Here is a 15,407-nt window from a genome sequence, read left to right on the forward strand (position 1 = left end):
TGGGCAATGTTGTCTTTCCAGAGGTCAGGGCACATTTGTATTTATAATTTGTCACTCCTCTGTCTCTGCCCCCAGAGTGTTCAGTATCTAACTTCCTCACTAGATACTCCTCTGAAACTTTGATTCCTTTTATAATTCATTCACTCAGTTCTTGTCTGATGAGGTCACTTCTGGCTGTTGTTGGGTCTGCAGTGCAGCATAGAAAGTCATGGTTTCCATTTCAAAGGATTTATAGTTACTGACATGACAGAAAGGTTATTTCCGCCACTGACATGAACGTTAACAAAGGAGAGTGGGTCACCTGAGGTCTAATCAAGAGCTGCAACTTATTTTTCTTCCTGGTTACTTGCTTCATTGCCTCAACGTCTCAGCATCTTTCTCCAACTTGAAAGAGGTTCAGCCATCTCCTGTCAGCATCTGGGAAAAGGTTTTTATATCTGTTCTCTTCCTTACAGGTAAACTTTAATGAGCCCTTGTCCATGCTTCAGCGCCTTACTGAAGATCTGGAATACCATGAGCTGTTAGACAGAGCTGCAAAATGTGAGAGCTCTCTGGAACAGCTCTGCTATGTTGCAGCCTTCACCGTTTCCTCCTATTCTACCACTGTCTTCCGAACCAGCAAGCCATTCAACCCTCTTCTTGGGGAGACCTTCGAACTGGACCGACTGGAGGAGAATGGGTATCGATCCCTCTGTGAGCAGGTAAGGAGCCCAGGCCTGTGACACTTTTCCTTTCTTATGATGGGGTAGTTATTGAGAAGCCAGTCTCTTGTCAGTCCAATCTGTTTTCCTTTCCATCAGGGTTCAACACACCAGGCCTGTTACTCACCTGCTGTTGTGGATGTAAAATTATCAAGGGAGGCTCTTGGGTGTTTATTGCTAATAAATAGGCCATAGCTTTCTCTTCTCTAGTCTTCTTTCTTAATTCAAACCTGATTTCTTCAAGGTGAGTCATCATCCCCCTGCTGCTGCGCACCATGCTGAATCCAAAAATGGCTGGACATTGCGTCAGGAAATCAAAATCACCAGCAAGTTTCGAGGCAAATACCTCTCCATTATGCCCCTCGGTAAGGCCACCGTGTTTGTTCCAGTGAAAGGTGTTGTGGCCCTAATGGAGGAGGCCCCTGGTTGAGGCCTCAGATGAGAACTCTGAGTCAGGCAGCAGCATCACTAGGTAGCACTGGGCAATTGTTTAACCCTCGCCATCAAGATGAGGAAGGAGGCCAGGTGCTCGCTAACATCCTACATAAATATCTTGTCTCTTTAGTGTATTTACTTTTTTGTGTAAATACACTAAGTAAGTACTACCTCAGAATGTAGATTCTAGCATGCCTTTAAAAAATTCCTGTAATGGTGTTCACACATTACTTTAGCGGTCAGGTTCCATCTGTACATAGAATATTTAGGATTACAAGATTAGGTTTCCTGGCTAGTCTCTCTCCTGTGGTCCTCTCTCTTCTGCTCAATGGATTATGTGTCATTTATGTAATGACTGAATCCTGGGTAAGATGAAACTTTATTTTATTGGATTACAAGTTATTTTTGTGTCAGGATAAAAAAGATGAAGCCTGGAAGTAGGAACCCTGATTTGTAGAGTTGGAAGTACATCAGAACTTTGCAGCTGCTGCCATTCCTTACTCTGCACTGATTTTCTTGCGAATTTGTGTTGTGTGTGTGTGTGTGTGTGTATCAAGTCTTTTAAGGTTTATTTTTGCTGAACGTGGTAGTGCATGCATTTAATCCCAGCACTAAAGGAGCCAAAGGTCAGTGGATCTCTGTGAGTTTGAGGTCAGCCTGGTCTACAAAGTGAGTTCCAGGACAGCCAGGTCTGTTACACAGATAAATCCTATCTAGATTTTGTTTGTTTGTTTGTTTGTTTTTATTTGTTTTTGTTTTTTTCTGAGAGAGTGTTTCTCTGTGTAGCCTTGGCTGTCCTGGACTCACTTTGTAGACAGGACTGGCCATGAACTCATAGAGATCCGCCTGCCTCTGCCTCCCACAGTGCTGGGATCACATGTGTGGACTATCATGTCAAGATATATCTTTATTATTTTTAATGTGTGTGTGTTTGCATGTGATTGTGTACATGTGTGTTCAGTGCAGTTCCCACAGAAGCCCAAGGTGTCAGATCCCCTGGAGCTGGTGTTATAGACCGTCTGAGCCAACAGAGGTGAATGCTGGCAGTCAAATGTGGGTCCTCTGAGAGAGTGTTTAACCTCCGAACCGTTCTCCAGCCCCTGAAAATTCTCATCATGTAGCTGTGTTGTTTACCTTTGCAGATACTTTACAAATTTTATAAGAGAAAAAAGTTACATGCTATCTTTAATGCATAGTTGGCTTTACTGGTCTCTTAATTTCTTAATGTGGATTGAAGTTATTCATTTGTGTCCTTTCAGAGTGTCTTAGAAGATGGATTATTTCAATTTTATTGATCTGGGAATGAGTCTTGAATTCTCCCTGCTTATGCAGAATAGTTTTACTGGATACAGAATTCTTCCTTTGATAGCCTTTTCAACATTTTGAATATGTTACTCTGCTGTCTTCTGGCCTTCTGTATGTTTCTTCCTCAAATATTTTATTGTACATACACACATGTCCACACAAGCATTTCAGACATGTTAAGTGTGTAGTTCAGTGCTGTTTACTACATTCACAATGATATATGAACACCATGAACCACGTAACTCCAAGATACTTATTTTGTACAGCTGAAACTCTACCCATTAAATAGTAACTGCACATTTTGCCTTTCCTCCAGACTCAGAAAACCACTGCTCTAATTTTTGTCTGTATAATTTTGACAGATCTGTGACTTTAAAGTACTTGTCATTTCAGGGTCTTTTTGTTCTGTGTTCAGTGTTGGAATTTCTCTCTTTAAGCTGACTATTACATTGTATAAACCCATCTACCAGCTTTTTTTTTTTATGAGTCCACCTGTTGGTGATTATAGGTTGCTTCCATGTTTTAACGGTTGCATATGAAATCTTCTGTGAAGCTGAGTATAAATCTTAAGAGTACTTGCTTTCTTTTCTTTTGAGTATATGCCAGTAGTGGAATTGCGGGATCTCATGATAATTCTCATTGAAGTTTTGAGAAATTCCACACTGATTTCCACAGTGTGACTCTACCATTTTATATCCCTCCCAGCAATGTGCCAAAGCTGTAGGTATCCCATGTTCTTGTTGTTCATTCCAATCATTCATCCATCCATCCATCCATCCATCCATCAATAGTAGCCACCCCTAATTGTTGTGAAGTCTATCTCATGTGCTTTCAATTTAACAATGGTGTAAAACATGTTTTTGTGTACTTTTTAGTGGCTTATGTATTTGCTTTAGAGAGGTCTATGTAAATCATTTGCCACTTATCTTTAAGATTGTTGTTGTTTTGAGATTTTGTAGCGCTGGGTACAAAAATGTCAGCCAGGCTAGCCTTGACTTTACGAGATGCACTGCTTCTGGAGTGCTAAGAGCAAAACAAAGGTACACCGCCATGTCTGGGCCCTTTGACAGTTTTTGTTGTTTTGTTTATTTGAGACAGTCTCACTGTGTGTCTCTGATTGGCATAGAACTCAGAGACCTGCCTGCCTCTGTTGCCTGAGTGCTGGGACTAAAATTATGTGCAACCATACCTAGCTACCTTTGCCAGTTTTTAAATTGAGTTGTTTTGTTGAGTTCTGAGAGTTTTATATGTGATCTGGCTATCATTTCTTTATCAAAAATAGGATTTACAAATATTTTCTTCCATTCTGTGAGTTGCCTTTTTACTTCATAGTATTGTCCTTTGACGTACAAAATTTTTAATTTCAAAAGAACCATTTTGTCCGTTTTTTGGTGGTTTTTATTGTTGCTTATACTTGTGGTGTCGTTACTAATGTAATGTCTTGAAGCTTTTGCCTGTAGGGTTTCTCTTTGTAGTCCTCACTATCCTGGAACTGACTCTGTAGACAGACTGTCCTGGTTTCTGAGATTCACCTGCCTTTGCCTTCTAAGTGCTGGGCTGAAAGGCATGCACCAGCACTGTTGGGCTTCTTTTGAGTTTTATTTAGTTTGAGGTGTGACATTTGGGATTGATGTTTGTGTGTGATCCTGCTTCATTTTGCATGTACATAAAAGATTCCTTTTTCTATTGAATGGTCCTGGCACCCTCATCAAAATCATTTTAGTGTGTATGTAAGGTCTTGTTTCTGGGCTTTCTGGTTTGCTCCATAACCTTCTGTTTTTATCCCAGTACTACATTGTTTTTGCTTAGTGTGGTTCTGTAATAAGTTTGAAATCAGGAAGTGTGAATCATCCAGCCTTGTTCATTTTAAAAAATTTTAGTTAGAGTTCCCTTAGAATTCAATGTAAATTTTTCCTTCTTTAAAATTGCATTTTATTTTGTATATCTGGGTATGTGTATGCCTAGAGTGTACAGATGCCTCTGGGGACCAGAAGAAGGCATTGGGTCCCCTGGAGCTGGAGCTGCAGGCAGTTGTGAGAACCTGACAAGTGCTGGAACAGAACTCAAGTCCAACACACACACACACACACACACACACACACACACACACACACGGATTTTGAGTCCTCAGGCACCACTGCTTCTACTGAATTTTTATTTAGTGTTCATCTGGGAAGCTATGCCTAATAAGTACTTGTTACATTGCAGGCACCTTAATGAGCAAATAAACAGTTTTTACTGCTGACCAGGATGTGGTTTCCCAAGTCTATAGATGATAAAGCTGGCCAAAGGAAATTAAAATATTCAGTGTATATAGTAAATGTAATCCTGACACTAATGATGCTTAGTGTTTACAGATTCCATAAGATAGGGGCATAGTCCCCAACAAGATTGCCTCGTGTTTATAAGCACAAGTTTTGGGGCCCTAGGCTTCTTACACTTTGGACTAACAGGCTATAAATTCCAGGGATCCTCAAGTTCCCTCAAGCTTGAAATTTGAAAAAAAATTTTTTTTTCATATTTGTTTATCTTATTTTGTATGTGTGTGTTTTGCCTGCATGTATGTATGTGTGCCATGGGTGTACTTGGTGCCCTCAGAGATCAGAAGAGAATGTCAGATTGTAATTAGAGTTATAGATGGTTGTACACTCCTTGAGTTACAGGTAGTTGTGAGCCACTGTGTAGCTTCTGGAATTCAAACTAGGTCCTCTGCAAAAATAAAAAGTGCTCTTAAGCACTGAGCCATCTCTTCAGGCCCATTAGTTTTGAAAACTTGCTGGAATGACTGGAACTCAGGAAAGTTGTGTGCATACAACAGTGTCATCTTTTAGTGTAGAAATCAGGGTTAATTGGATGAAGAGACTTTGAAGCTGAAACAAGGAAGGCTTTGCATATAGCACCGCTCATGACCTGCCCCCAGAGAATCAGAACAGGTTACTCTTACATTTTGGCCTCTAAAGATTTTGTAGGGGTTTCATTATGTGAGCTTGATTAATTGAATGCCATTAGATTTCTTGATGGTTACTAGGTTTGATGATAGACGACTCAAAGCCCCAACTCTCCAACCACAGGGTAGATCTTTCTAGCCTGGCTAGCTCTCATTCTGAGTTAATGCATTAACATTAGCCGGGCATGGTGGTGCACGCCTGTAATCCCAGCTCTAGGGAGGCAGAGTCAGATGGAGCACTGTGAGCTCCAGGCCACCCTGCTCTACAGGGTGGACAGCCAAGGCTACACAGGGAAATGCTGTCTCGAAAAACAAAAACAAAAAAAAAAAAAAAAAAAAAAGAGACAGAGAAACATTAACAATCAGTGATCCACTGAGTCATCTCAGCAGCATAAAGTATCAAACCAAACTAAGATAGTTTGAGAAATTACAGCAGTCAAAAGACTCTCTTCCAGCCAGGCATGGTGGCACACACTCATGACCCCAGCACTCAGGAAGGCATGGGCAGGCGGATCTCTGTGAGTTTGAGGCCAGCCTGTTCTACAAAGTGAGTCCAGGACAGCCAAGGCTACACAGAGAAATGCTCTCTCGAAAAATAAAAACAAAACAATAAAAAAAGATTCCAATAACCACAGAAAAACCAGACAAATATGTAACTTAGAATTGTACATCTAGTGAGTAATGAAGCCAGGATTGAGTCCAGTGATGCTAGTTCTGAAGCTCTCCTATCTCTGCTTTTCCGCTCTGACCAGTGAGACCTGTAGATAAGTGTTTAAGGTCACACAGTTGATTAGTAGTCTTGACTGCCAGTACATGTCCCTTCCACAGTGTAGGGTTGTTTTCTTCGTGATGGCGGCACATTTGCCTTGTGTCTGTAAATTTTGAACTACAACTCCTATGTATCAATTGCCATTACCTGACATCATCTAATTATATTTTATTATACTTAAAATCAGTTAAACAAAAGTAAACTAACACTTGCAACATTTAAGAAAGTTACATTTTTATTATTTATTTGACTTGCTTTCTTTTTAAAGTAAGAAATAGCAATGGAAGGAAATTGGTCTTATTTCTGGTGTGCATGATGCTGTTTTTCTGATACTTGGCTGTAACCTTTGCTTCTAGGTACCATCCACTGCATTTTTCATGCAACTGGGCACCATTACACTTGGAAAAAAGTTACCACAACAGTACACAACATTATCGTGGGCAAGTTGTGGATAGATCAGGTGAGCACTGGTACCCAAAGTGCCTCTGAAGTTCAGCACACCTCTTCATGTAAACTTTGATGTAATTGGGAAGCAGTGACTCGTCCCAGACTGCTTTTTCTGGGTCACTAGTTTCTCCTAAGGTTTTCTCAGGCAGTAGTCCAACCTCCATAAGGTTCTATCTACAAATTATTGTTTATGAATGACCAAATTATAACTTTGACCAATGAGATAGGACTCTGTTGGGCAATATGAAGGATATAAGACATAGTTACATGGCCCCAGCTCTTAATGCTTTTGCTATTCATGGAATGTTTATTGCCAAGCAGTGTCCTAGGTACTAGGGTTACAAACTCAGAGAAGGCTCTCCAGGAGTTATTTTGACATTGACGAAATATGACATGTTTAGGTTGAAAAGTATGTAATAAAATACCGCAGTACAGGAGATGTGCTAAGAGATTTTCTAATTAAGTGTTAGTTTTATGGTAAGACTGGTAACTACAGTCAGAAAAGAGGGAATACTGTCTTCTGGGCATTTTCATACTAGATGTAGAATTAAAAGTAGTCTTTGAAAAGTAGAGAAAAATGAAACAAATGAGGTCTGCAAAAAGATCTGTCATGTAGAACTTTGGAACTATAATTTGTGTTAAGAAAAGGAATTCTGGAAGGGTCCTAGTAAGGGACTTGTTCCGGAGAGTAGGTTATACATGTGCATTTCAGTAGGTGTGCTGAAGGTGAAGCCATGCTGCCAGCTTGGGACACACAGAAAACATTGTTCAAGCTTAACTCCAACCTGAAATACAGTGATTACACAAGGCTTCCAGAGTGTTCTGGGTCTGCTTAGGACCTGATCTTAAACAGGGAAACGCTCACATATAAAATTCACATCAGTCAGCAGATGCAGTGATGCACACCTGTAATCCTGGCACTCTGGGAGCAGAGGCAAGTGGATCTCTGTGAGTTCAAGGCTAGCCTGGTCTGTAAAGTGAGTCCAGGACAGAGAAACCTTGTCTTAAAAAACAAAAACAAAACAAAAAATTTCATGTCAGTCTTCATAAAACTAACCCATGATTCTTTTCACTTTACAGTCTGGTGAGATTGACATCATAAATCACAAGACAGGAGACAAGTGTAATCTTAAATTTGTTCCTTACAGCTACTTCTCTCGAGATGTAGCAAGAAAGGTAAGAGGTTGAAATGTAAATATTTTTATTTAGTGTGCATCCTTTAGAAGAGCTGGTATATGTATATATGTAGAGAGGTAGAAAGACAAGTATCCTAAATATGCAGATCCAAAAAGTAGATGTAAAAAAGACCAGAAAAGGAACCAAATGCATAACTGAACCTCTTTCCTCTCCTGAGGAAGTAAAAGGAACTGGAGAGATGGCTCAGTGGTTACGAGCACTTGTTCTTCCAGAGGACCTGGGTTGCATTCCCAGCACCCATATCAGGTAGTTTACAAATGCTTATAACTCTAGCTCCAGGGGATTTAATATCTGCTTCTGTCCTCCAAAGGATGTATACATGTGGCTTCCACACATAAATTTATTTTAAAAATTAAGACAAGCACAGTGGGAGAGTGAACATGGGAACACGGAGGAAAGAAAGAAGTTGCAGATAGTAGAACCACTGTGACATGCAAAGGAGAGATGTCTCTTACCAACCAAGGGGGTTGTGCCACAGATTTTCATGTAGGAATGAAGACTAGCCAGGCATGATGGCACTCCCCTTTGATCCCAGCACTCAGGAGTCAGAGAAGGCAGATCTCTTAGTTTGAGACCAGCCTGGTCTACAGAGTGAGTTCCAGGACAGCCAGGCTATGTAGAGAAAACCCTGTCTTGAAAAACAGAAATAAAAAAAAAAAAAAAGTAAAGGCTAATTGGAAATTCAAATGTGTTTGTGGATCTGTGTAATTTCTAGATTAGTTTTATCTGTCAAGGTCCTTTTCCTGCTTTTACATCCTTGCATCAGAAATTCCTGTGCAATAAGAAGCTTTGATCATAAAGCCATCAATTCATGGCCTTTTTTTTTTTTTTTTAAATGTAGAAAATGTTCAGCTTGCATTCCAGAAGAGTGCACGAGATCTTGATATAGATGGTTGGGAGCCATCATGTGGTTGCTGAGAATTGAACTCAGGACCTATGGAAGAGCAGCCAGTGCTCTTATTCTCTGAACCATCTCTCCAGTCCCTGGCTGTTATTTCAAGTAGTATTTCAAAATCAGCAACAAGAAACTTAGCTAACTCCATAATGTTTATGATAAGTGAGATTTAGCCAGTACTTACCCTAGGACCTTTTCTAGATTAGTGTAGGTAAGCCACCCCACAGTGGTCGCTCTACTCGAAAGTTATGTCTCCATCCTTGTAGGTGACTGGGGAAGTGACAGACCCATCAGGAAAAGTTCACTTTGCCCTCCTGGGGACATGGGATGAGAAAATGGATTGTTTCAAAGTTCAACCAGCCTCTGGGGAAAATGGGGGTGATGCTCGGCAGAGAGGCCATGAAGAAGAAAGTAGGGTCATGCTGTGGAAGAGGAATCCCTTACCGTGAGTATTGCATGGAACCATGGAAGCTTCCTGACGGTTTTGCCCTTAACTCTGGATTACTATGCTTGCTGGATATCTGTGGGGCTAACCAGGGAGATCAGAACCTTTGCAGAGATTATCTATACACATGGTTGAAGTTGATGTGTGCTTTGTTCCAAGACTCTTACCTCAGCAAACATATGCCATGTTGTATTTCTCTTTTTTTTTTAATCCTAGTGTAAAGGTGTGAGATCCCTTGGAATTGGTGTTATAGACAGTTGTGAGCTGCCATGTGGGTGCTGGGAATTGAACCTGGGTCCTTTGGAGGAGCAGACAGTGCTCTTTACCACTGAGCCATCTCTCCAGCCCCTCCTGTATTTCTCTTTTCTAAAGGTCTATTGAATCATGCATGACTCAGAAGAATCGCTATACTTTTGTCTTTTTTGTTGTTGTTGTTTTGTTTTTTTTTTTGTTTTTTTTTTGAGACAGGGTTTTTCTGTGTAGCCTTGGCTGTCCTGGACTCGCTTTGTAGACCAGACTAGCCTCAGACTCACAGAGATCTGCTAGCCTGTGCCTCCCCAAGTGCTGGGATTACAGGCATGCACCACCCAGCCCGGCTATTGTTCTGTTTTTGAGGCAGGGTCTTGTGTAGTCCAGGTTGGTCTCACTGCGTAGCTGAGGCTTTCTTTGAAGTCCTGATCTGAGTTTCCATTTGTACCTCCCAAGAGCTGGGTTACAGGCAAGCACTACTATGCCCTGCATTCTCACTGCAATTCAGAGAACATTTCAGAATCAGCTGGGGAGAAAGGTGCTTTCTACCTGCTAATAGTTTCCTCTACTGGCCCAGGAGATGAAGCACAGAACTTTGGAAATAAGTGCAGGTCTTTTGTCTCTGGTCATTGTTGTAAATAAATGGGTATGGGGCTAAATAATGTTTATTATTATTAGTCCTATAATTGGTGGTATTACCTTACCTGCTATCACAATCAATAAGACACACACACTTGTTAGATTTTATAATTGCCTTAAAACACCTTGGGCTGGGCAGATATTTCCACTTACTCTATCTCAATAACCTCCCAGCCTGAATCCCATGCCATCTGCCTTAACCATTACTATGCTGGCTGCCTTCCATCCATAATCTTATAAACACTTGCTTATATTTTTCATCTCAATGTTTCTTTTTATATCATTCTTTGAGTCCCTTCTCCTGGTCCACGTAATTTTTTCTCCAAGCTAACCCATCGGGGCATCTTTTTTCCTCCTCTTTTCCTGTCCTCTTTTCTGTTCCCAAAGCCCTTCCCAACACCCAGGAACCTTAGCCTCGCCTACCTCCTTCCACGCTGCCCAGGTACAGGCCTTTTTTTTTATTAGCCAACCAGGAATAATGTCTTAGTCAGGTTTATACAACAAGGATAGGGCAGTTACCAGATCTTGAGGGCTTTTTAGAGTTTTTCCACTTGTGGGACACTGAGGTGCCAGCCATTGTTCTGAGCTGTTGCACCTTGGACTGGATCGAGGCTGTAGAGCTGCTTCTGCTTTATCCTGTTTGTAGGAAGAATGCAGAAAACATGTACTACTTCTCAGAGCTAGCCCTCACTCTCAATGCCTGGGAAGGTGGCACTGCCCCCACAGACAGCAGGTTGCGGCCTGACCAGAGACTGATGGAAAACGGGCGCTGGGATGAAGCAAATGCTGAGAAGCAGCGCCTAGAGGAGAAACAGAGACTTTCCAGGAAGAAGAGAGAAGCAGAAGCTATGAAAGCCACGGAAGATGGTAACAAACCTGTCCCCTACTCTGTTTCTTGATGGCATGGTGAGTGCCAGCTCTAATCTTACTTTTCATTCTCTTTCCTTTTAGGCACACCATATGACCCCTATAAAGCACTGTGGTTTGAGCGGAAGAAGGACCCTGTCACCAAGGAGCTAACCCATGTTTATAGGGGCGAGTACTGGGAATGTAAGGAAAAGCAGGACTGGGGCTCTTGCCCAGACATTTTCTGAAGTGGCTGTAGCTCAAAGGAAGAGGGCTGATCGGAGAAGACAGCAGAGGATGTGTGGAAAGGCTGGCAGTTGGGACTTTTACCAAGTGCTTTCCTCAAATTTGTCTGTCTTAACCAATCACTTTTTCCAAATCAATCACCAGAAGCAGACACCCATGGTGGTGATTGGCTGGTTGCCTTAGCTGATTGACGCTGAAATCGACGTAGTAGACACCCATGTTTGTAAGGGAGCGGTCTAGTGGCTGAAAGTTAGTGTTACTCCACATCTGCAAAGGCAAGTAAGTGTTTGTGGTCTTCTCCCTCTGCCTCATGTAAGATGATGCCATTCACCCTCCCCTTGTAATGTCCTGCTCAGCCAAGATCTGCGTAAGATTGTGATTCATGAGCATTTTGGTGCTGTTCAGAGCAAGAACTGATTTTAAAGTTCCTTTGAAAAGAAACACATAAGATTTAACCAGCAGAGGCATCACTCATAGGTCTCGATGTTATGAAATGTGCTCACATGAGTTGGTTTAACAGAGCATCGTGTGTGGATAACTAAGGTTTTGGAGCGTCCGCAGGAGAGATTGTTCTCTAGGGCTGGAATTTTGAGTTACATTCTTGAAGATTTTATCTTCACTTGCATACAACCCTCTGCTGTTCTGTCTACTTTTGACAGCAACCAGAGGACTCCTTGGTTATTGATAAAAGGGTCATGTTTCCTCAAAAAGGGGGTTTATGGACTCCCTCAGGCGAGGAACCTCTGAGGACACAGGTAGCGTGGAAGAAGACTGCTAGCCACTTGTACTTTCCCAGTCCTTCCTCATCCCATCCTTCATTGCCTTTCTGGCTTCTCTCTCCTGGTACAGTACTAGTTTGGGTTTGTGCCTCAGTCTGAAGCAAACATTGCCTAACCCATTCTGTATACTTCAGAATCTGAGAGAAGTTTCTCTGCAACAGATGTTTTCATCTTGAAAGTCCCAATGGAATGGAGCCACCTCTGGAATAATGTGTTAAATCATTTGTATATTATATATATACATACATATGTATATATATATGTAGAGAAAATCTAATTATTTTGTTGGTTTTCCTCTTTCCCATGAAGAATCTTGGGGTTCTTTTTGTTTTTGTTTTGTTTTGTTTTATTTTTTTATATCACCTGTCTCCCTGGGACTCTCGGATGCACGTTAATGTGGGTTGGCGCTCCTCTGCTTTCCATCTTTTAGGGGCATTGCAACCTAAAAGGGTCATGTGTGGCAGTTGCTGAACAGGAATGAGGAGGGTTTTGTCATGGTGGCCCGCTGCTGCCCAGCTCAGCTTTCCTGATCACCTGGCTCTTGGAAAGGAAGTCCTAGTCTCTTTTTCCTGCCTCAGTTTCCTTCCTTAGGAGGAGTACGGGTAGAAAGTCAGGAGGGTAATTTCTAGCTTCCGTATGTCCCAGCCAGCTCAGGCTAAATCCCAAGAGTTTTCTTCCAAGGATGTGAGCTAAGAGCCCTCGTACCCTTTGGGGACTGTTCCTGCTGGGCCCTGACTTCCTTCTTACTTTTTTTCTGTATTAGTTTTAGTTTCCTGTCCAGAAACATAATCCTTGTGCAACCCACCCTTGGTTGAGGGTCATAAATTGAGGTGCCTTCCTTATGTACTTTTTGTTCGTGTTTTTTGTTGTTGTTGTTTTTGTTCCTTAACTCTTGAGCCTCAGCCAGTGTGGGTCCTTGGGGAAAATACCATTCCAGAGGAAGCTATCCCTCCAGGGAAATTGGATTTTACTGGGTAAATTAGTACTTTTGGTCCTTCCCCCACCGGCTCTCCTTCCCTCGATCAAACATGATCAAAGATTGAGCACTAGGGAATTTCCTCCTAAGAAGGCTTTCCCCAGCACAAGGGGTTACTCCAGGGAAACCCATAAAATGGGTACCATCTCTGGAAGCTTTGGATAGAATGGAAATTTCCCAAGGAACCTCCTTGCTTTAGCCCCTTTCCCTTTATATCTGCACTACATTTCTAGCTTGATTCCCAGATCCCTGCTAACGGAAGAAGCTTAGAAGTCCTGAAGATGGAATAAAGTCACATGAACGCAAAACAAGACTATATATATTTTCAGTTTTTTTTTTGCCTTATTGCTTTTTTTCAAAAAAAAAAAAAAAAAAAACTACTAAATTAAATAATTTTTAAAAAGCTATATTGTCTGATTTTTGCTTCTACATCTAGTAGGCAGGAGATAGTGGTAGACAGAGGGTGACTTGGCCAGTGGTGATTTGTTCTGTTTGGGAATTTTATGTGCATGAGTGTTTTGCCTGTGAATACACATGTGTACTACATGCATGCCTGGTGGCCACAGAGGCCAGAAGAATGTATGAACTACCACGTGGATCTAGGAACCAAAGTGAGAGCCTCTTGAAAAACCAGCAAGGGCTCTTAAGGGCTGAGCCATATCTCAGGGGCCTATCTCAATTCAGTTTAGGCTCATGAGAAGACTAGCCTTAACAACCAACACCTTTCAGTGTGACATTTGTCACTGTCCTGTCTTAGCGTAGAGAAACGTGCTTCACTTCAAAGAAAAATGTAGGGATGGAGTCTATAGCTTGGGGGTAGAGGGCTTACCTAACGTGTGCCTGCCTGGCCCAAGTTCAGTCTCCAGCCCTGAAAAGTAAAATACTAGTAAAAGTTAAATTCTCAAAATTCCTCGCTGTTTGCCATATGGGTTAAAATCCAGCTTTTGGAACCATAAGCAATTGAACTTTGTTTTAAAGATATTCAAAATAAAGGGGCACACCTATTATCTCAGCACTGGAGGCTGGAGCAAATTTCCCATGCCCAGGAGCTCAAGCCTGGGCAACTTGGGGAGAGTCTACCTCCAAACAAATAAAAAGCCAGGAGTGGTAGCTCAGGCAATCCCAGGGGAGGTGGGAAGATGACAGGCTCCAGACCAATCTGAAACACGCAGATCCTTTCTCAAAGGCAAAAAGACCTTTTACAAGGCATGACACCATTTTGCTTTTTTTCTGCGAAGTCCAGAAAGAAGATGGGCACAGTGTAGGGTATTGGCCCAGAGAGCCTTCTGGTCAGAGAATGCAGCAAAGGATCCTGCCTGTGAGGAGCCAGCATGTTCTGGGCATGTAACTTTAAGAGAAAAAAATGTTAGGATCATTCTGACTGGGGAAAAACAAACAAAAAACCTAATGCTCAGAAACAGATTTGTCAGGGTTACACAGCTGATTGCTTAGTGCTGGAAGTCAGAACTGGGTGTGGCTAACCTGAGTTTCTGGCCTCTGGTCTCTGGGCCTAGGAAGAAACACTTGCTTGGAAGTGGTGCTGAGCTTTCTCATGTGACTTTCTCTGGTTGTGTCACATCCTGCTGCTAACGTGCTTGGCTGTCTGTACAGGCTCATATGGCTAGTGCCTTCTTTTTTTAAGGCTCTGCCCCAAGGAACATCCTAGAAATTCAGCCTCCAAGACACTGGATTTTTCAGATCTCGAGTTAAACTATTATTGGGGATTGTTTTTGTATCAGGTTCTTGGGGAAACCACTTATCTGTTCAATTTGCCTGATTATTACAAGATTGGATGTTACCTTGCTATAAAGTTTTGTTATTTTTTTTTCTGGCAAGGTGAAAACCACTGCAGCAGGTATAAGGCATTCGTAATAGCTGTGTTGGATATCACGCACCATCACAGAATTTAATTCCTACATTAGGGCCGATCAAACAGCCACAATGTGTAATGATCCCTCTTTGATATGAGTTGGGACGTGGATCCTGAGAGTCATGGTTCAACATGATTCAACATTATGCCTCAGCAAAATTTCAAATCATCATATTCAGAGCCCATTAAAGTCCCACAAACCTAGGAGAATGTAGGCTTTTGTCACATGCTGTCATAGGCAAGTAAGAATGAGTTTGGTGTTTATCATTCTGTTTGCATTACGCAGCCTTCATTTCCACACAGTTGAAAAGCAGCAAAGGAGTTCTTCATCCCGTGGGAAAAGAAAAGAAAGACAACCACTGTACCCCACATTTGAAGAGGAATGTCAGGCAGTGATAATGAAGAGAACCACAGCAGCATCCATAAATAACCCAATAAGAGAGAGTACCACAGAACCGCTTACACCAGAACGCTGCTGACCTTTACTCCAGTATCCCAGGGTTCCTCCACGAGGAACGCAGTGTGCCAAGGACAAGGTCCTTACTCCCACGATAACCAGATCTTGAAGGAGGCATGTTTCCATAGCCAGTTGCATAGAGAACATGATGACCTAGGTGGTGCCCCTCCCTGGTTTATAAAAAGCAATCACATTCACACATAC

At 41.9% G+C, this 15,407-nt stretch overlaps 1 protein-coding gene across 1 annotated transcript in view; it reads left to right on the top strand.

The window, feature by feature from the left end:
- The window catches only part of Osbp (oxysterol binding protein), a 32,780-nt gene extending 19,497 nt beyond the window's left edge, over positions 1–13,283 (top strand). The window contains exons 8-14 of the mRNA XM_021663122.2: positions 456–701; positions 946–1,066; positions 6,514–6,617; positions 7,685–7,780; positions 8,963–9,141; positions 10,676–10,896; positions 10,981–13,283. Coding sequence (XP_021518797.1) covers positions 456–701; positions 946–1,066; positions 6,514–6,617; positions 7,685–7,780; positions 8,963–9,141; positions 10,676–10,896; positions 10,981–11,123 — 1,110 coding nt within the window. The 3' untranslated portion in view covers positions 11,124–13,283. The remainder of the gene's footprint in view (positions 1–455; positions 702–945; positions 1,067–6,513; positions 6,618–7,684; positions 7,781–8,962; positions 9,142–10,675; positions 10,897–10,980) is intronic.
- The last annotated feature ends 2,124 nt before the right edge of the window (positions 13,284–15,407 follow it).

This window comes from Meriones unguiculatus, chromosome 1 (assembly GCF_030254825.1).
Source record: "Meriones unguiculatus strain TT.TT164.6M chromosome 1, Bangor_MerUng_6.1, whole genome shotgun sequence".
NCBI classification, from domain to species: Eukaryota; Metazoa; Chordata; class Mammalia; order Rodentia; family Muridae; genus Meriones; species Meriones unguiculatus.